Genomic DNA, 21,636 nt, shown 5'->3' on the forward strand with positions numbered 1-21,636 from the left:
GAGGCTTTGCTGAATGCTGGAGCAGCCCAGGCTGGAGCGCGAAGGTGGTGGTGATGCTGCTGTGTGTATGTGTTACATAGGCATGGAGGTATGCTCTATCATCGCTTCTCCTGTGGCCGTCACAGCGCAACTTCCTGGAAGCATAGGCATCTTCAAGTCATCAACTTTCTACAGAATGTATATACCTTTTAATGGTGCAGATAGTCTGATAAGCACCAAAGGCAGAATTAATAGCCACTGGGGAGCAAAATGGTTGGGAATGAGAACACAGAGTGTCACTTCACCTGAGCGCTCCGAGAATCCCAGAATGTGCTACTCTAAATTTGTAGAAAAGACATTTTTTTCCATCAGCAGTGCTCCCTGTTTAAATAAACTCCACGGTCTAGAAAAGGGGTTTTGTGCCCACTTGGGAAGTGTCCAGTTTCTCAGCTCTGGGACTGCTTTTTCCATTCTGAATGCAACCATATATCAAAGGGAGACAGGTCTGAACTTCTGTTGAAACCATTAGGGTGTTTTTGCAAAAAGGGAATCCAGGTCCCTTTGATGTGTGCTAGAAAAATTCCCTTTTCTTTTATAAACCCAGATCAATGGTCGTCGGTGCAAATCTCCTGTGAGCGTACCAGTCCTGAATAAAATATTCCCCGGAGGCAGAGGAGTCCTGCTGTACGGCTTGGTCAGATTCCTCTCTGGTATCTTCCCCTTCTTGTGTTTGGGTTTCTCACATTTCTTTTTCTTCTGTCCCTCTTTTGATTCGGGTATGGAGGGAAGAATCCTACTTTCAGATTTTTCACTTCTAGTTTTTAATATTTTTCCCTTTTTACTTAGAAAGTGGATATGTTGTTTATTCTGTTCTCTTTGCCAACATCTGTTTGTCCTTCGGTCAACCAGTAAATTCTTCGTCTTAGCTTTGGATGGGTGGCTCCTTTACCTCCCCCCGCCCCTTTTTTTTTCCCTCTCTCCCTACCACTGCAGGATTTCAGTCTGCTGCATTGTTTGGATTATTCCTCAAATCTCAAAGCTTCTGTGTAGCTATGATGGCAGAGTGACATTAGGGAAGTCAGAGCACAGGCACTGACTCTGTATTCGACCTCTCAAGTGCCAGGTGAACGTATGGGCAGGATGCTCTTGGGTCTGTCCGTTGCAGACTCCTCCAGGAAAAAGTCTGTCTCGCAGGCATGCGTGTCCCCGGTGCCAGGGCAGCAGGGCCCTGATTTCATTTGGAGCCTCGGGGCACTCGCACAGTAGAAGCCATAACAGCAGCTGTCAGTGTCCAAACGCAATGTTGACATGGCCCAGGCCACCTCCCTTGGTACCCCGGTCCAAGGGTGACTGACGCCTCTCGGGAGAGCCTTGAATAGGAGTCCCGAATGGATTCATGTCAGGCTGGCTTTTACTTCAAGCCCAAGAGTGAGTTTGACTGCTCAGAAGTACATGGGGATCCCTTTGGAGTGGCTATGTCACTGCCAAGGTGACAGGGATCGCGGATAGCTGTCAGCTCCGAACTGCTCAGACTTGCACGCTCTGTTCTGATCACAGGGCAGATGATGGTAGTGCTCAGGCCCAGTTTTGCTTAACTTGAGAGCCAAAATAATGGCTGTTACTAGGCTTGAAATGGTTTTGGTGTCTCCCTTGCTGGCTGTGGTGGCTGTAGGCATGCGTCTTTTTCCAGATGGAGTCCAGCATCACCATGACTTGCACAGATGGGAAGTGGAACAAGCAGGTGACCTGTGAGCCTGTGGACTGCGGTGTCCCAGACCAGTACCATGTCTACCCAGCCACCTTCAACTGCAGCGAGGGGACCACCTTTGGCAAGAAATGCTCCTTCACTTGCCGACCTCCTGCTCTTCTGAAAGGTATGGGAGGGTGTCTGTGCAGTGACCTGGGGATAGCTGCACAGCTAACACACACTGTTCCTAGTAATATATGTTACTGTTGCTGTTGTTTTAGAATTATTAATGATATTTTAAGTATGAAGAATTATGAGACTCTATGGAAAGGTTTATTTATACTAGAAGTTAAGTTCCTTTGCATCTCTCTATTACCTTCCTTTGACCTTTCCTTGATCACGGCTGGCCAGGCAGTAATGACAGTGAATATTGCTTCCATACAACCAAAACATGGAAAAGTCATGGGGATAAATCAAATTGAACTCTCTCATCTTCTTTCCCATGCCTCTCTGTTTTCTGTGGCTGTTCCCTTCTGTGCCTCCTCCATGTATTTGGAAAGGCAGGAGAAGACTGAAAAGTCCCAGGTCCCAGTGGCACAGTTCCCCATCACTGTTTTTCCTAATCCACCCATCACCTCTCTCCTTTTCCACACTCATCTTGCTCTACCTCTGGCCTTTCTCTCCTCTTCTTGCTTGGGACTCTCTACAATTTTTTTTTTTCTTAAAAATAACACACACGCCTGCTGCCTTTCCTTTTCTCCCCCATCTTCTTCCCTGCTGCTTTTCTGCTAGCATCCCCATCATCATCTCAGCACCATCAACTCTTCTGCTCACTGGCACATTACCCTTTTTGATCTGGTCCTCAGGAAACAAGAAAAGATATCATTATTAATTTGAAGGAACATTAGAGCCAAATTAACTTGTCATCTTGCAGTGGAGTGATCTTAACTGCTGTTGTCAACTCAGGTACAACTGCTGTATAAGCTTTTTTTTTACATGCGGTATCACCTTTTCTGCTAGGATTCATTGCAAAACCCAGAAGAGGCTTCATTTCAGTGAAAGGATGTGGTGATTTCTTCATGTATAACCAAATTGCTTAATGCTTTTAATTCCGACTTAGGCGGGTAACCACAAGCAGCCAACACACAGTGAAAGTTAAGACTGCTCAAAGGGGAGATTGTTATCAAAGAATTCCCTTTTTGTGTTCATACACTCAGAGGGTCATCTTCAACAAGAGGTGGTTTTTTCATTGAAAATGCCTGGAATTTTTTTGAGGGGACAGTGAAAATAACAGTATTCATCATGACCAGGAAGAGCTTCAGCTGATGACTCCGGCAGGGGTAGCTGGAGGGATGATAACCAGCCCCCAGGTCAGGGGGTGCGGCTGTGGTGTGTGGCATCACCTCACTTTCGTCCAGAAACTCTGTGAGCTGTGAGGTAAAGGCACCATTTGGTGTACAGCCATCGGTGATGACTAATAGATGTTGCCACTAAGCTTCTGGAGAATGGCGTTCGAATGACTCATGCCTAATTCAATCACTGACGTCATGACAGCCACTGTTGGTAATGTCACAGCTTATCACTTTGCAGTGGCAAGTATGATATCACCACGGCTGGTCTGCAGAGCTGCTGCATGAGTCAGAGCAGAGGCGCATGCTGGTGCTCTAGAAAAGAGCTCCCTTCTGCACAAAATACCTCTGCAATCATCTGCAGTTGGGGAGGGGAGAGAGAAAGCCAGGGCTGATTTAATGTGGCTTCTCTTATCTTTGTGGGTAGGGCAGGAGGGCTCCTCCACATACCTTCCTGAGCCCTCCAGAGCCTTTTGTTTTCTTCTTCTTTGAATTCCAGCCTCATGCCCCGGCTGTCTTCCTTCCCTCTCGGAGAGATGGCATTGCTCAGGGGTTAGCAGTTTGTCAGTGTTATTTTGGATAACTCCGAAGTTGGCTTACTGTTGAAAATATGCCTTGTGGGTTGAGTAGAGTTCCTGCAGCAATGCTCGGGGATTTCAATAGAGTATTAGGGATTTTTGGAGGGTTAGTGGCTCATAGCTGCGTTTTGTTTCTTAGGAAAAGCTTATTCCTTTTCAACATACAGTATAAAATAACAAAGAATGTAAAATACACTAAGACTAGGCTACTTTTAGCTTAACCTTCTGAAGTCAAGTAGGTCATAGGAGAGGCAAATAGATCTGTTGTACCTTTTACCTTTGACGTGCTGGCCAAGAAAGCTTCCTAAGGAAAATGAGTCTCTAATGAGTATTATGAATCGTATTTATCACAGTAGTCCCCAAGGACTGAGAGTCCCCAGCTGAGAATGGCTCCTCATTGTGTTGGAGTAGTGACTCTAATACTAACAGATGCTGCTCCAAAAGGCTCAAAATTGGAATAAAAAGGACAGATTCAGGGAAAAGATATAACACAGAAGCAGAATGAAGAATGTAATGGCACAAACCCTCTGTTAATGCCATGACTTTGAAGAGGAGGGGGTTGATGTATGAAGCAAGCTTCCTTTCAGAGAAGAACAAAATACAAAGCCCGTGTGGTTTCCCCTATGCTGTAGCATTTCCTGAAATAAGCACTGTCTGCCTGTCATCTGAAAACAGAGTCCTTAATGATTTAATGCCGTCATCTAGAAAGAGAAAATGCATAGGACATACACAGTTGAATTTGTCAAACCAACTGAGGTGGCTTTTGATATATTATGGGTGTAATGACATTTTAAAAAAAAAAAAAATAGTCCTGTTGAACATTGTTAACTTTGCTCACTGTTCTTCTCAGGAAACAACAGCAACTTGACCTGCATGGAGGATGGGCTGTGGTCCTTCCCGGAGGCCCTGTGTGAGCTGATGTGTCGAGCACCCTCCATCGTCCCTAACGCAGATCTCCAGACTACTCGTTGCCGAGAAGATAAGCACAAAGTGGGCTCGTTTTGCAAGTACAAATGCAAACCAGGTTACCATGTCCCTGGATCCTCCAGAAAAGCAAGAAAGTACGTGAAAGAGTAGTGCCATGCAGTCAGCATGATTCAGAAAGCCAGGAGTTAAAGTGATTTTGGGCAAGAGATGGGCTGTTTGTAACAGAACATATGTGCTGTAGGGAATATCACTGAGCAATTCCTTCATGCAGGTAGTTGTGCAGTTTCAAGGGGATTTAGGCACCTAGCTCACTTAGGCTTCTTTGAGAATCCTAACCAGCGCTCGAAAAACAGACCTTACCTTAGAAATACCCCTTTGATATGCAGGCTGGGGAGTCCCCTTTGAAACTCTGCAGGAAAGGGTTAGGGCTATCGTGTACTTCTGACTCTGCACAAACCCACTTCAAACCAACCACAGGCCACAAGCCTGGGAAGCGGAGTTTTTGGGAGATGTGTCCAAGGCCAAAAGAGGAGTTTAGGCTGGGCAGCTCAATGTTGGCTTTGCAAATAATCGTTATTTTTGCTCAGAGACTTCATGACGCAGATTCACGACTTGTTCCCCAAGTGTTAAAAGCTCAAGCACACCCATCCCCTGCAACCTGCTAGCAGAGCTCAGAGGCTTAAGAGGCTCTTAGCTGACTCAGCCACTCACTAAATGGTCTTGTTTTTTTCTGCACGAAAAGGCGAGCCTTTAAGATCCAGTGCACACAAGATGGCACGTGGCTGCCGGGCGCTTGCGTGCCTGTTACCTGTGACCCTCCACCTTCCAAGTTCCATGGGCTCTACCAGTGCTCCAACGGCTTCCAGTTCAACAGCGAGTGCCGGATCAAGTGCGAAGATGATGACAATCAGTCGGTGAGTCTCTCTTATCAAAATTATCTCAGCCCTTACAAGTGTGGTTTTATCATATGTTCCCTAAGGACCCTGATCTTGGAGGGGCCGAGTGCCATTGAGCTCTTCTGAAACCAGAGACAGAGAAACGGAGCAGGGAAATACACAATTAGAGGGAGACAGCTACTGCAAAGAGCCTGGAAACACTTTTTTATGATAGTAGTAATGGTATTAAATATTACCCGTAGAGGACTAGCAGTGAGTGACTTACTGTTTCCGGACAATAAGTGGCTGAAAAATCTGCCTCAGTGGCTCTGTTGATCTAGCTAGAAAATAAGGAATAGTGAATGAAAGTAAGGGCGATATGAGTTACTCGCACTTGTCCTGGTTGTTCATTCCGTTTTACCTTGCTTTTCTCTCCAATTCTTTTTCTCATTATCATTATATGTATGTGTGCCATATGATAATTTAACTTTATAGGATTACAACTATTCAGGTGAACTGTCTCTAAACTTTCATGTTTTTCTGGCTGTGAAGGTGTCATTTGGCACCAGGGGTCAGATCCTCATCTGGCATAGATCAGCCTGTTGCCTTTGACTTCCTAGGAGGTGTGTTCACTGATACGAGAAGGTCTGGCCTTTAGTGTCTTGTTTGAAATGCTTAGTTTTCCTCTCCAGAGGTAATTATAGTCTATGAGATAAGTAACTTCTCCCAGAAGTGCTGCTGCTGCTTAATACGCTTGGGAAGAGAAAGTGGGGATGTAGAAGCTGCTGCTACTGCACGCACTGCAGAGAGCAGGGAGTGCTCTGTCAAAGGCCTTTTAATATCATGCCAGATTCTGTGGGCATATTAAAAAGGGACCAACTCTGTCCTAGGGCCAGTGATCTGCAAGACACCTCTGATACCTGCTCCAAACTTTAAAAGCCAATCGCTGCTCCCTTTCCCTGCCAGGTTGGCCTGCCCTCTTCACAGGGACAACAGGCAGAGCCCTGGGGTTTCACATCAGGGCACCTGGAAAAGGCTTCCTTGTATGAGACTTACCTGAGGTGATGAGCCTCGTGAAATGAGAAGTTGCACGCGTGGGCGCACTTTGGGTGGGAGCTCTGTGGCTTTGTGCATCCACCAGTTTGCTCAGACTGGTCAGCGTGGCTGAAGACGCGTGTCATTGCTACCAGCGCGGGGAAACTGGGACCACCAGGGTAATTACAACTGGTGTAAGGGGTTTGTGTTTGCTTTTCAACGAGCTGGATGTGAAGAGGAGCAAGCAGTGGAGTGAGGGTTACAGCAATAATGAAGCGAGCTCGGGAAAGCTACGTCTTTATTCACTGTGAGGAAGAGCGTAGTGACTGTTCAGCTGCGAAAGCACCTTGAGCAAAGGAGCAGATAACATCTTGAGAAAGGGATTTGCAGCGAAAGGTATTTCCAGATATGCCAGAAAATAAACTACAGAAAAAGAGGGAGGACTCCTGGCACAAGCCAGAACCACTTGAGAGGTGTTAATTATTTAAGGATTAAACCCCACTAAGTCTCTCTCAGCTATATAAGGTGATAATGCACGTTGCATCCAAGCAAGAAACCCAGCAGGGATTTTCACAAGAGATTTTGCAGGTCAGGGAATGATGGACAGTATGTTACTATAGCAATGGATATCCTGGGATCTCTGAGTACATTGCAGAAACTATACAATAGTACCCTCAAGCACAGCCAGCTTCGGGAACATAAATCAGGTTTCATGGCTCACCTTTAAAAATCATGCTTGAACCCTGGCATGCAAATTGCAATGGAAGTGCTCCACACTTGCTAAACCAGCAAATTGTGCTCAATTATCACTTAGCGATCTCTTCCTGAATTTGTCACCATGCTGAAAGATCATTACTCAGCTGTACATATGGCATCTCTTAATCACCAGGAACGTAATGGTCATTTAAGCAGGTACCTCCCCTGGCACCCAGAGCAAGGGTCTTCCATTTCTGAATATTGTGCACAAATCATATGAACAGTCAGATCTAAATTAATCGGTCTCTGCCAAACTGGCCCTCAGGTGAGAGTTGCCAAGCTGGATCACACCCTGAGTCCATCTGGTCCATTATCCTTTCATATGATTTTCTTATTACTTCTGGCAATGGCCAGATGTCTGGAGAAGGGGAAGCCGGTCCCACACAGTAGTCTGCCGATAAGGCCACTTTGCATCTCACTAAACATTGTGTTCATCAACAAAGCTGAGTAAAAAAAACCATTAGGATATTAGGGACAAGACTTAACGCTGAAGGCTGCACAACCTTCCACGCCGGTACCAGGGGCTCGTGCAGATCCCTGTGCAACAACGGTTTTTGGTCGTGGGGAAGAGCTCTTAAGAAAAGCTCGGCAGCCCTGCTGGGATCCCAGCATAGACAGCACGCTAAAGGATCCCCAGAGATATCCAGCACAATCTTCAAGAGCAGGGTGGGCAGATTGCAGGCAACATGCCTGGCATGTAAAACCGGTGAGGAGAAGCAGAGATCCTGCGTGGTTCTCCCACTCAGCAAGGCCCCCACGGGAGGTTTGAAGCCCAGCCACACCAGACATCCTCCTGTTGAATGTCCCACATTACCCCATGGCAGTTAGGCTCGCAGATCCCACAGAACAGCTTGCGCAGAAATCCCCAATGCCACGAGGATAGATCTGACAAAAGATTGCCTGTGCACTCCTTTGTTGTTTCTAAAGGGCATGATATTTCCCCTTGGACTTTGGTATTCATTCTTCAGTATCATACAGAGAATCTTTTCTATAAGAGAAATGTCATATTCTATTCCTTGCCCATTCCCACACCAGAGGATTTTTTTTTTCTCCTTTCCACCTGCCTCTGTGTGTGTCTGTCCCAGCCTCTTCGCTCGCTGTCACTCAAGGCAGCCAAGCTCTAAAGAGCACGTTCTGCCCTGCTAAGCATCCCTGCTCGTGTCCTGCTTTCCTTCCTCCTTCAGATGGCCATTGGGGATTCTTTCTTTTTCGAGACAAAGATGATGCAACTAGTTAGAAAATGAGAAGAGGGAAGAGGTTGTCTGTGTTCAGCACAAACCTCTCAACAACAAGAAAGAAGAGCGATTGGGGTGAATGCACCTTTATCGCAACTGGAGTGGGCACAGAAGAGGCGTGTGTGTGTCTGTCTGCAACGCAGGTTTCCTTTTTTCAGTCTTTGGAAGAAAACTCCTTCTTGCCCCCCCAGGACTGGCAGTCCCAGCCGGAGGCTCTTCCATCTCCAGCAGAACTTTGCTCCCAGCTCAGCTCTGCCCGCTCCTCGTTTCTCAGCCTGTCCTTGCTGTTGTTTTTGTGACCATCCTCGTTATCTCCTTCTCTCATTCCCAGGGCCGTGGAAGCAATGTGATTCACTGCCGGAAGGATGGCACCTGGAGCGGCTCCTTTCACCTCTGCAGGGAAATGCAGGGCCAGTGCGCGCTGCCCTCGCAGCTCAACAGCCACCTGAAGCTGCAGTGCGCCAGCGGCTACGGCATAGGTTTGTGAGCATCAGCCCCGGCCCTCTGCCATGGGAGATGCAGCTCAGCCAGGAGCGGGGAGCAGTGAGTGGGGACAGGAGACGGGGAAGAGGATGGGAACAAGAGGGAGGAAGGAAGGAACCTGCCGTCCTTGAAGTCACCTTCTCCTGTGGACCTGTTTGCCTGAGTGAGAGGCTGCTGTGGGAGGCGCTGCAGGGAACTGCTCTGAGGAAATGTGAAGCATTGAGAGGCCAGGCATCATGTAACATGCTCTGATTGCCTGCTCCTTGCAGCGCTTCCAGTTTCATCATGTCCCTTCTTGGCCAGCTGGTTTTAATGGGCAGCCAGCACACCAGACTATGCCAGAAACACATCCAGTCCAGGGAGAGACTGTACCTGCATTTGCTCTTACGCTTTTGTAATGTCCCTCTCCTTCAACCACATGCACTCATGCACACCCCAGAGGTTGAAAGGCAGGAAGCTGGCAGGGAAGCGCAGCACCAGGGTAATTCAGGTCTCTCCAGAAAGAATGTGAGACCAGCTGAGCATCCCTTTTGGTATGACAGTTGTTTAGGAGCTGTTGTAAGAGTATGTTTTCTCCCTTCCTTCTGGGGTGCCTGGTCACTCTGCAAGGGGTGATGACTTCCTGCGCTCAGCTTTGCCTCGTGTCACCCAGGCAGAGGGAGGGATAGACTACACACTGAATTGTACACCGTATTGTATTTTCAGCCCCCGTTTTTGAGGTCTCCCTGCTGTAAGGGCTGCAACGGGAGCTGCACTGGCCACAGCACACACAGACCCGCGAGGCCCCTTCCTGCAGCCCCGCTCCCAGCCCCTGCCAGCCCCCTCCTCCCTCCGCCTGTCCCTTTGAACTTGGAGAAATTTCCTCGTTGCGCGGCTCCCTCATTATATTGCAGCCATGCGAGGGACCACGAGCCTCCTTGTGTTCCCTCCCTGGGGAGGAGAACACGACCTGGATGAGATCACCGCTCTGTAATGATGCCAATTACAGATCATATATCAAAACAATTCCGACCCGCTCCTTTCCGTAAGCGTAAATAGCGTGGTGGAGCGCGGGAGGGCAAGCAGGCTGCGGCGACTCTTAATGTGGCGAGGCGTTTTACCCTTGAGATGAGGTTACCTCCCAGGGCCGGCCAGGTTTTTGCAAGGAGAGAAACACCAGTTCCTAGTTTGGAGGGAGCATCCCAGTGCTGGAAGCAGGAGGGTCTGTAGCTGCCCTCGCAGCGGGTGCCTGCCAGCCCTCGGTCCTCTCCCAGCCCTGCCGGGGTGGCTGTCAGCAGGTGCCGAGCCCAGATGCAAGGTCTGGTGGGCCTGATCCTGGCATGGGACCACGCAGCCGTCATGGAGGAGAGGGATTCATGGGCCAGATCCTCCACGAGAGTGTGGCTCTTGCTGGAGAGGGAGGAAGAGCTCGGCGAGGGCACAGCGGCCGTTGGCTCTTATCCTCAGCAGATGGAGACATACCACACACTTTGTTAGGCTCGTCCAGCACCACCTTTTGGGATCAGGTTGTTGGGGTTTTCTTCTCTTTTTTGTGTTTTTGGAAGCCTGATCGATGTCCTTCCAAGAAAGCGCTCTCTGCGACTCACTCGCAATGGGGTTGGTGTCAATGGGCCTCATCCAGCGGGTCCGCGGAGCCACTACCGTGTGCGCTGGGAAAGCAAAACTAACCCCAAGCGTTCCCCGTCTCGCTGGCTCAGCAGCCTGGGTCTGCTCTGCGCCTGCTCACTCCTCCATGTGGGAGTACGTACGAAGGCAGAAGCAGGTGGGGAAAATAATAGCATCCAGTCGTGGTCACTATGAATCCCACACACCTTCGGTAATTCCTCAGACACCTAATCTGCCCTTCCAGGCTGAGGTGTGTGTTGAGCCAAAGGTTCAGCTCTCCAAACCAGTGCGGAGATTAATTCCTCCCCCAGCGCTGATTGGAGTGCAGAAATCCTAATGACATGTTTGCAGCAGCTGTGCCATTCAAGAGTGATTTTCCAGGGGGGAAATGGTAATGGTCCAACACACTAGGGCTTACGGTTGTGTCACCACAGGGCTCTGGGATATTGCTGCAGAGTATCGCAGCATGTTTTAATAAAGAAAGGACAGGATTCCCACTGGGCATGACAGTTAATCAGAGAAAAAGCAGGTTTATGTGTGAACAAAGCCATCATTACCTCTCTGCGTACTTCTTATTGACTGTGGGACCGAGGTGATAGCTCGTCTGCAGTATCATTAGGCTTGGTCGCCCTCCGAAAGATTGTTATTGAAGGACTGTAAATTTGACAGATCAAACGGTAGGTTTTTGTCATGTCATAGGTGAGATGAGTTCCACAGCCTCTGCTCGATCAGCCCCATTGCTTGAAAGAGCAGTTGAAATGGAAAAATGTTCACGTTTTCTAATGATCCAAAAGTGCAAAACCTGACCCCCTTCTTGGAGTTAATAGCCAGAGAAATACTTAGATATGCAGCTCGTACAAAAAGGCCCTGGAATATCTGCCACCCCCACGATCTCCTGCTGAGATGCAGGGTTGTACTCAGCATTTCATGTGTGGCTAGAAGATATGTGATAGTTATGCTTGACTGCTAATTGCAATTTAGGAAAAACGAGCCCTAATCCTGTCCTTCAGCTGGAAGGATGCTGAAAGGGTCAGAAGCTGCTTGCTTTATCCTTTAGCTTTATCCTCTCTGTGTTTCGTGCAGGCGCGGAGTGTACCACCTCATGTCTGGATCACAGTCACGAGCCCATCCTCCTGCGCGTGAACGAGACCGTGCAAGACATCCAGCACTGGATGAACCCTCAGAGAGTGAAGGTCAGTGCCTGAGGATTTCGCTAACTATATCCCTCGTTGCATGTTCACGTGCAGTGCGTGAACAGCGTTACCCGTGGTTCATTCAATGAGGGGAATGCATGGAGAATGTGCCTTTTAGAAAAGAATTCCTGATTTTTGTTGTGTCGTTGCGTGTTGTTCTGGTAACATGGTGGCTTCCTCTCCAAGTTGCTTTCTCTCTGTGATTACCCTGTGAAAGTCAGTTCAAGGTAAAGGCCCCAAATCAGCGTGCTCAGATCCACATACAGCGGGTCCGATCTGGAAACATGATTCACTACACAGGAAGATGTGACGGACAGTCAGAGAAAGGGCACTGGCCAGCTTTTATTGTCTTCCTCCTGCTCGGTGTTTTGCATTCTTTGGGTGGCAGGGCTGGATATTTCTGCGCTGCTTTTGGATGACAAAAGAAGCTGATACAGAGGGTGTTTCATTTCCCGAACCAGCAGAGCTGGCTGAGTCCTCCCCCCGCCCCTTCGCCCGCATGGCAGAGATGCCTGCTCAGCACAGCCCCTTCCAGAGGTCACCGCTTCTTCCTCCTGCCTGCTGCAAACGCACAGGCAGCATTAACCGCTCACAGTCCTGTGCGTCCTCCAGCACATGCCGGCATCGGTCTGCCCTGATGGGGACGTGCACACCCGTGTACAGCGCCTTGCACGCGCGCTCACCCCTGCACGCACAAGCCGCTGGCAAATAGCTGCTTGGTTTCGTGCCTGCACTGGGATGGCAGTGGGAGACACGCTCATCTGCCTCTTTCCGAAAACCCTCAAGCTATCTACACAAACGTGCCCTCCTGCCTAGAAATGCGTGTAACCGGGCGCTTGTGCCCACGCGGTATTTCTGCAGGTGTAGACGTTTGTCGGGACGTGCTCACGTGCATGTCGGAAGACACTGGCACATCACGTGTCACCAGGGTGCAGGTTGCTGATGGTGCTTGAGCAAATGCTGTCGGCTTTTACGTACTTGGCCCCGGCTTTGCAGGACTCCGTTTTACACACTTGAACTCCATTTAGGAGGAAAACGAGCAGCCGACACAGCCCCAGCATGTCCTGAGCAGCTTTGACAGTCTGTTTGCTTCTCTAAAGATGTACCCACGGTTTGGGATTTTTGAAATCTGGCCTCGGCTGTGGATAGCGAGTCGCTCCAAAAATCTCTGCCACTTTATATTTCCCTATTTCACACGGAATAAATAGAATAAATCCCGGAAAGGGATTTTTAGGTGGGGAACCTAAGTCCAGAGCATACGAAAAGCTCTCAGTGTCCTTCCCTGCTTCCCATGCATTTCAGATGCCGAGATTATATTTCTGCCTAAGCCTAGGCTTTGCCAAGTTTCTGGCATGAAACATAAAGAAAACCCCAATCTCTGCATTAGGGGCAATTTCTCACTGGCCCTTTCCCGAGTGCTAGACTTTAAAGTGGTTTTGTAATTCATGGTGAAATAAAGTGACAGCTTCCCTCCCGCTCTCTGCTGTGCTCCTTCGTTTATTGATGCGGGTATGCAGAGGGAGCTGTAACGAGTTTTATACCTGCAGGTCTCTGGAGGGCTCATTAGGCAGCAGGGAAAACATATAGTAGTACAGGGGGAGATGAGGGGAGTGAGAGATGGAGGAGAAATCATGGTTTCCAAGAGTACAGTGGTAAATAAGACCTTTTTTTGCCCTGATGGTGAGGATCCTGCAAGAGCGTTAGGCTGTGAGCAGATACAAGTTCGACCCCACAAATGCTTTGTAACTAGAGGGTGAAAACTTGCGTTGGGAGATGGAGAGCAGCCTGTAGGAGGCCAGCGGGATGATGCTGGAGGGGGTTTTTTTGGTAGCTGTAAAACATCCATCTGATTCAACTCTCCAGATAAGGGGATGTCACCCATGGGGAGCGGGGCCTCGCAGGGGCCACCGCGGGAAATGCTGCTGCTGGTGGGACTGGGGAGACCCTGGAGAGACGGGACGGGGGTGCCTCAGGGGAAGGTCCCCATGGCAATGTGTATTATATCATTAATAATACGTGTCTCTATTTATGGTCAGTGACAGCTTGCTGTTGTGCCATACGAGTAAAGCAAGCAGCTGGTTGCATTTACACGGCAAGTCTTTGTGGATCTCAAAGTACTTGAATGACGCAAAGGAAACACTTTTAGTTACTTAATTTCAGGCACAAGTAACGTACAAATGAGTGCAGTATGAGAAGCAGATAAAGGCAGGATCGATCTCTGGAGCGTACCTTTGAGAGAACAGACACAGAGAAAAGACACGGAGACCTGGCAAGAAAAAAAAATAAAAATTGTGTGTAGCTGCTCAAGCAACAGCTGTTATGGAAGCAAAATGGGAAGAGGGAACCATCCCTCCTCTGGGGGTTGTTCAGAGCAGAGCTGTGCAAATCACTTGATTTTTCGGTTCGCTGGAAGTTCTGTCAAATTAAAAAAAAAAATGTTTTCTCCTAATCAAAGTGACTTTGTTGTTGTTGTGATTTTTGGTGAACCAAAAAATTGGAGAAAAAAACATGTTGGTTTGAACATAACTTAGCATTTCATTTCCAAGGATTTTTTTTAAACTTTTTGTTTAATGAAAAATGAAAAAAAATGCCCTCTCAAAGGAACAACAACAACAACATATATTTCATTTTGAAAAATGTCTAAATATTACTGTGTTTTTCAGAATTGGGTTAGGCCGAGTTGCTTTGTGGGGTCTGAAACAGTTTGCTGAAATCAGTGCACGTTAGCAGAGTCTTCGAAATTAGTATTTTCAGCAGGACAAAAAAAAAAATTCACCTGAAACCTGCGTGTCCGTTGTTGTGCAGCAGGCCGCGTTTGGAGCAGCCATTGCTGTTCCCATGATTTCCCATTTGCTGTGCGCGTGCGAGGGGCGGCGAGCTGTTGAAGACACCTATAGATCGAGCTGCCAAGGCTGACTATGCAGGCAGTGGAGAGAAAAAATGTCTCAGAAAGACAGCTTGACAGCTCTCTCCCACCGACTGCAGAGAAACAGGGCAGACACCTAATTTCTGAGGTTTTCTGAGTTCGGGTCCTTGCCTTTGTGCTGAGCAGGAACAGGCCAAATACCGTGCAAGCACGTGCGTGCACGGGATAGCCTTGAAAGGGTCGGCACGCCGCGGCTCTGCCTGCCGGTGGGGCTGAGTGTGGCCGTGGCCCCTCCGCACGCCTGGGACGCTGCCCTACTGCTGGTGATGTGTTTTCCCATATGCACTGGGAATTTGGATGTCCAGAAGTCATTAAAGGGAATTCTCCTTAAATAGTCCCCTATTCATTTAAGCGTTGCAGTTCTCCTCCTTCCTTCCCCTTCCCTCTTTCTGTGAGCGTTGGGCTCGCTTTGCAGGCAGGGAAACTGAGTCGCGGAGCGGTGAAATGACTTGTTGCATTGCGGCGATTCAGCGCCCGGAAGGGCAGGACTTCCCAGCCCATCTGTAGCTACAGGAGGAAGCAGCCGCAAAGCGCCGCGTCTCCCCTCCCTTGGCAGCAACGGCCGATCCCCTCACCACCACAACATTAAGCCCATGGTTAATTGTCATGTTCGTTTAGTGCCGGAGGAGAGACTTAGCTGAGACCAGTAGATGCCAGTCCCTGGGCTTTAGCCCTGGGGGACACTTGACCCATCTAAGGTGGAGGAGAGCTCTCCACCCACCTCTCCTGGGGAAACCTAATCCCCTCCGCAGCCCACAAATGGTTGACATCATTGCGTTAGTCCCACCGTGGGAGGGAAGCGCCGTGACCGGAGGCACTAGGTCTTCCCTCACAAGGAGAAAATGACAGCTTGGTTTGCTTTCTTGGCTCTTTGTTACCTACTGTGGGAGTGCATCCCGGCTTGCTCTCCCTTCGCAGCAGATGGAGTCACAGCCACCAAACCGCAGATGTAGCTGGATGGCGTTTCTGGGATGGGGACAGGACCAAAGTCAATACACCCGGCTGCGCAGCATGGCCCGTGTGTGAGGGCAGCTGTGCTGCAGAAGCCGATGCACGAGGGGAGCCGGGGCCATGAGGGCGGCATATGTCACCGCAGCGGCTTGGAGCACGTGGCAGCACGGGGAAGGGATGGGGCTCGCAGAGGCAGCAGCCAGATGGGCTTTATCCCCTGTGAACTGCCTGGCACGTGTTGGATATGGTCCTTCCATCCACCTCTTATTGCGTCCTTTGTTGGCCTTCTAAGTCTGCCTTCCTTTCTGTCTGCACAGATGCCATCAGATCCTGGTCACGTCCCGCGGTACTGCCGCCTATACCCTTCCTTGCTTGCTTTTTATACATTTGTTTATCTCAGTTGCCCCACGCAGCACCCTGTGGCACCTTTGTGCCTGGTAGCACCGCAAGAGGCAGGAATGATGCCCAGCAGCCTGAATCATCCCCAGTTTCTTAACTTTCCAACCCAGGCTCTCCCTCGGTGAACAACCTCTCTCCCGTCCCGTTGCACCACACACATCACAGCAGCAGCTTGAGGGTACAGACAGGCTGGGTGGTGGGAATTCAGGGTTTGGAAGAGCAGCAGGAGTCAGGGCCATGGCTGAGGGCCCTTCCCTGAGCATACTCTGCTTCCAGCTCCGTGAATGTTAGAAGAATTGAATTCAGCTGGAGCGGCTCTAATGGTCTCCGCTAGCCTAGCAAAGAATCATCTGAGAAGAGGGCGAAGTAACTGGACTAAGCCGTTGGCAGGTACCACTCCAGAGCAATGCGAATGTCCCACTGACCCAGTGATTAATCTAGCAGAAGGTCAACTGGCTTTCCTACGCTATGGAGAGCGGCCCGAGGCTGCACTCCCTTTCCCTGGAGACTGTCCAGCCAAAGGCTGTGCAGCCCTTGGAATCGAGATGACCTTGAGCAAGAGCTCTGTGGAGAGCATCGTCCTAGCAAAGACTTGGCCTTCCATCCATTTCTCTAAGGGAGGGTGCTGGGTTTTTAATACTGGGGGGAGTCAGGAAAGTAGTCAGTGCATCTCCTGCAAGGGATTGCTCTCACTTGGAAACCTCCTTTCTTAAGAGCCTGTTTCAGGGCTATTTGACTCCTTTTGTTAGCTCCAAATGCTCACACACATTCACACATATCAAGAGGTTTTGTAAATATTGATGCTTCTTACCAGGGGAATGTGAGATGCTCTTTGGAAGTGCACTTCTACTTATTGTCTGGCCAGCCTTGGATACGGGAGGCAAATGCCTGAGTTTTTCTACTTTGGTTTAATTCTTGGGTTTGAATACTCTTGAACTGCTTCCTTTCCTCTCCCCCCTCCCAGTCTGTTGACTGGCCTTGTTTATTTTGAAACCTAGAAAAGTTTCCTTTCTTCTCCCTCTGAAGTGCAATAAACAGAAGGGGGGGGGGGGGGGGAATCTCACCATTTGTGGCAGGCAACAGCCTGGAAATCTCCAGCTGTCTGTCAAGAGCGTGCTGGGGAATGCCTGACACCGCAGGGCTCCCGCACCTTGCAGCCTCCCTCCCGGGGGATAAACAACGTCCTCCCCCCTCGCCCGGCCGCTTCTCCGCTCACACAGACGGGCCCTGTTGCGAGGCAGGTGGGGCAAGCCGGGCTTGACTAATAGTGGAAAATCCGAGAGCATCGGAAAGATAAACAGCCCAAGTCAGATAGTATAAAAGTCCTTTTTCTAGCACACGCCAGGTAAGCCTCAAATGACAGAAACTGTAAAAACATGCTGAGGTTCCCCTGCAGATGGATTAAATTAGCCCTCAAATAAACAGGGGAAGGGATGGCTAGTGCATCAGGTCTTCCCAAATGTTAATCCCTTCCTTCCCCAGGCCTCCATCCAACCCCGACCCCTGCCCTTGGGCAAGTGCCTGTGGGTTTATCTTGCCCAACTGGACATCGTAGTGTTTCATCCGTGGACCATAACCCAAAATGAACGTTGTGCCTGATGTCCTGGTGAACGGATGGGAGTCCTGTCTCCTAGATCTCCATGGTATTGAATCACCGTCTCCACCGACTGGCCAAATTTTTCATCCACTCTTAAAATCTAAGTTTCCATGTCTATAGGTAAACAATGGCCACCCTGGATGTGTCGTCATTGAGTAGGCTGTTCATCTTTTTTGCCCAAAACTAAGCACTTCAGAATTTATTATAAATATAGAAATTATTATAAAGCTCATATAATGTAGCAGATGATGCTGTCATTTCTGGGGGTTATTCTGAAGGCATGTAGTGGGAGGTGCTTCCATTTAAGATCTAAAGGATGGTGCGAAAATGTATCTGAAAGTCCCCCTTTAGCATCTTCAAGAAGCATAGATATGATGGGTAGCAAAAGAGAACAATGTTTTGCAGCACCGAAGAAATCCCTCAATTAATTGCTAAAATGTCTCCCCCCTACCCAAGAGCAAGACGGTGGACCTGTGCCCTTGCCTTTCCCTGCCACGTCCCCCCACCATAAGTGAAATATTGGACGTGACATTTTAGGAGAACCTTAAATATTATTTTAATCTCAAATGTTCTGTTATTGCAAGTGTCAAGTCCAACACTTCTTGTAAATACCTGGAGGACAGCCAGGTCCTGAGAACACAAGAGGTGTTAGGAACTGAACTTCATTGGTTAAGTACAGGAGAGCCATAGGAGCCAGCACGCTGACTTTCTCTACACTGATTTCTTTGTCTTAACCTGTTTTGGTTTTTTTTCTTCTCCCCTCCAGAGCGTTGTCTGCACGGCGGGACTCAAGTGGTACCCTCACCCTTCCCTGATTCATTGTGTCAAAGGCTGCGAGGTGAGCTTTGGCGTTAGCTCAGGTGGTGCTTGCTCTCCTAGATGTTACGGTAACAGTCACTGCAGTCACCTGAGCTGTCAATGCTGGTTTTCAAGTGGGGCAAGCAGGCTTTTGCCCTGACTATCCTACCAACCAGACTGTCATCTCCTGCATCAGCTCTGACACTCAGTGGTGGAACTGGTGGTTTTCCTAGAGCCGATGGTTGGGTGACTCTCGCAGGAGTTAAATGATCAAGTGGCTCAAGTACATTGGTAGACTGTCAGAATTTCCCAGGATCTGGGAATTTCTGGGAAGTTGCAAAAACTTTCAGTTGTTTTGACATCTTATTAGAGGGCCAATTCTTTCCAAGCCCAGCTAGGCTTCAGGCTTTGGTGTGTGCAGATAAACTTTAGGAAAGCCAGAGGCAGAAATGATAGCACTGGGTGGACAGTACAGCTGGACAGTGAGTAAATCACACATCCCTCCACTGTGCATCTCTGTCTGAACCAAAAAAAAACCCCAACAGAAAAATGCAGTTACGTTTCAGCTGTGATATGATTTTTACTTGTGTAAAAATGTCTTGTGTGTTATTTGAAAAAAGCAATTATTTTGTTTGTGCTGGCAACAGTCTTTGAAAAGTCTGAGAAGTCTTAAGATACTTCCAGTGGTTAAACAAGGCTGGAGCACCTCTCTCTGGGTCATGGCACTCATGCGGTTTCCATCACGCCAGCCCGTGAGAATCTCCCCTGTGTCAAGAAGTCAGTCCTTGTGCACCTCTGTAAGGCTGGGAAGCCGCACGCCCATTATTTAGGAATGGGGTAGCTCACAGGCAGAGGGATAGATGGCTGCTTTGGTTATGTGGGCGGGCAGTGGAAGAGCTGTGTCTCGACCCCACATCTCCTGACTTTCTGGAGCACTGACTGCGCTCTCAGCACCCAGTAACCCAATTTTACAAGCGCATTGAAGTTATTTTCCCAGGGTGGCAGAACATGGCACAGAACTCCTAAATCTGACACGAAACTCCAGACCACATTGCTGCGTGATGTGATTTGTCTTGAAGTGAAAGACAGGTTTCCTTCGCATACAAATGTTGGGCCCAAGAGGGTAATAACTCTCCAACAATGTAATAGTTTGTCTAGTTGTTCCCTAAATGAAAAGCATTCTGCTGTCAGTGCTTTGAATGTCATAAGCCATCTCACACATTACATTCATGCAGGCTGGCTAGGCGCCCCTATTCTCCAAAGAGAGCTAAAATAACATCCAGGGACCATTAAGAAATGCCATTCAGGTGCTGATGCACCATTGGGTATCCATTCTCCTGCTGTTTAAGGATAGTTGTTACTGAGGCAAACTTTGCAATGATGTAATAATTTACCAGAAGCCATTATTACTGACATGCTTTCTCTCAGCATTTTCTTCCCTTCCATCATTGTTAATTGCCAGACCCCTCTGCATCAATAGGAACTTTCTTCTTTTCATCATTCATTCAGCAGTGTCACTGCATCGCAATCTATCATCTTGGAAGGCTTTGCCCAGACAATTGATAATGGCCTCTAGCATCATTTTTCGAGCATGATGCTTCCAGGATCCACGAATGGGCCAGTGCTCGTTCTCTGGCATTAAGATTTCAGAAGAAATGCCGTCTTTGCCAAGCCTTTTTTCATGACTATGGAAACGGGCTAATAAGCCAGTAGGTCAATAATACCGGGCGGTTAAGCTGATACATTCCCTAATGTATTAATATCCTTAGCATTAGGGGGGGGTCCCTGAATAGAAGGCCGTGAGCGGGGCGTTATTTTGCTCTTGGTGCTCACAGTGGTAACCCAGACTGCTGCTGCAATGTGATTTTTTGTCGCTCCCTAGTGGCTGGAGTTTATGAGTCAGCCCCATCCTTCTCGGCAGCTAATGTAGGTGTTTCAGTGGAAAACTAGTCCCTCTGGACTACCTGTATAGTCCTCCAAAACCATGGGAGCACTAAGATCTGCATGAAGACCTATGGAGACCTCACACTCCACAGCCAGGCCTCCAAGGTCTCCCAAGTGAGGGTTTTGTACCAAACTGCCTAGATGCTATTTGTTCCATTCTTTTCCTCCAAAGGACTAACGTGCCTACTCTGTGCCAACACGAGTGAAAGGCAAATTCTTTTTCTTTTCCTGATTTTCCAGTGTTTATAGGTGTCGAGTACAGGCATAGGCATGGGAAATTAAAGGCAAGCCTTTCTTGACAAGCAGGCACAGCCGGGCAATACAAGGGAAACATGGAGAAGCCTACAGAATGTCTTGGGAGGTTGGGCAAAGTTCGTGGTTTTGAATATGACCCGATTGGCATCAAAATATCTCTCCATCTACTTATAAATCATTCCCTTTTAATTCTTAGCATATTAATTAAATTGGAAGGGCATTTGCGAGTCAAAGTCCTTGCCTGTATAAATAAGTGAATCTCTGTGGAAGTCAATGGAGTTAAGCCAGTTTACAGGGACAGGAGCCTCACCTAGTAACTCTGATTGCCTTGTCAGCGTTTGTAGTATTTGCGTGTAACTAAACAAGTCACCTCCTGGTAGTCCTGCTCTGGTCTGATATTGCCATCGTTGCCTGGATTTCCTGTACCCTGATAGAAATAATTAAATTTGCAAAACATCAGCAGTGAAAGCCTGCATCTGCACTGCTCTGCAGCGTCCATTTCATTACTGATGAGCATGGCCATGGCTCTGCCTGGGGAGAGCACGGCGAGCTCTCACTGCTGGTTCTTCAGGTATCTATCATCAGGGAGATTCCAGTACTGCATCTGCTGCAAAATCCTCCCAGGAAACCTCCACAAGCCTCCCCACCCACTCTGCAATGATGCCTTCTTGTTGGAAAGTCCCTGGTGTGTTGCTCACGGTGCAGAATAAATGAATTTTCCAAAGAGCAGATAAAATGGGAATGGCCCCATGAGCCGGAGTGTGTAAGAAGCGTTACAGAGATATGATTCTGCTCTCTGCTGAGCATCATCCATTTTTCCGAGCTTTCAGAGCTGCCTGGGTTTCTCATACCTGGCATGGGCAGTTTTCACTTCCAGGAAAGACTTCTGTACTTGCTGACCAAGAGAGCTCCAACGTGTAATGAAAAATCAGACTTCAAGCCTTTTCCTCAGAATCGCGATTATTATTCCGGTCCTGTGCAGCACATTGACTTGTGATCACATTGCACAGAGTAGTGACCGCATTTTCTTTTTCAAGGTGATTTATGAATTTTACTTAATAGCT

General features: G+C 48.5%; 1 protein-coding gene across 2 annotated transcripts in view; it reads left to right on the plus strand.

The window, feature by feature from the left end:
* PAPPA (pappalysin 1) overlaps nt 1-21,636 on the plus strand; it is a 180,187-nt gene that overhangs the window by 142,325 nt on the left and 16,226 nt on the right. For both annotated transcript variants that reach the window (XM_054848963.1, XM_054848962.1), the window contains exons 15-20: nt 1,670-1,853; nt 4,444-4,654; nt 5,263-5,434; nt 8,753-8,900; nt 11,593-11,702; nt 18,342-18,413. In XM_054848963.1, the coding sequence (XP_054704938.1) occupies nt 1,670-1,853; nt 4,444-4,654; nt 5,263-5,434; nt 8,753-8,900; nt 11,593-11,702; nt 18,342-18,413 (897 nt within the window). The remainder of the gene's footprint in view (nt 1-1,669; nt 1,854-4,443; nt 4,655-5,262; nt 5,435-8,752; nt 8,901-11,592; nt 11,703-18,341; nt 18,414-21,636) is intronic.

The sequence above is a fragment of the Grus americana genome, chromosome 20 (genome assembly GCF_028858705.1).
Source record: "Grus americana isolate bGruAme1 chromosome 20, bGruAme1.mat, whole genome shotgun sequence".
Classification (NCBI taxonomy): domain Eukaryota; kingdom Metazoa; phylum Chordata; class Aves; order Gruiformes; family Gruidae; genus Grus; species Grus americana.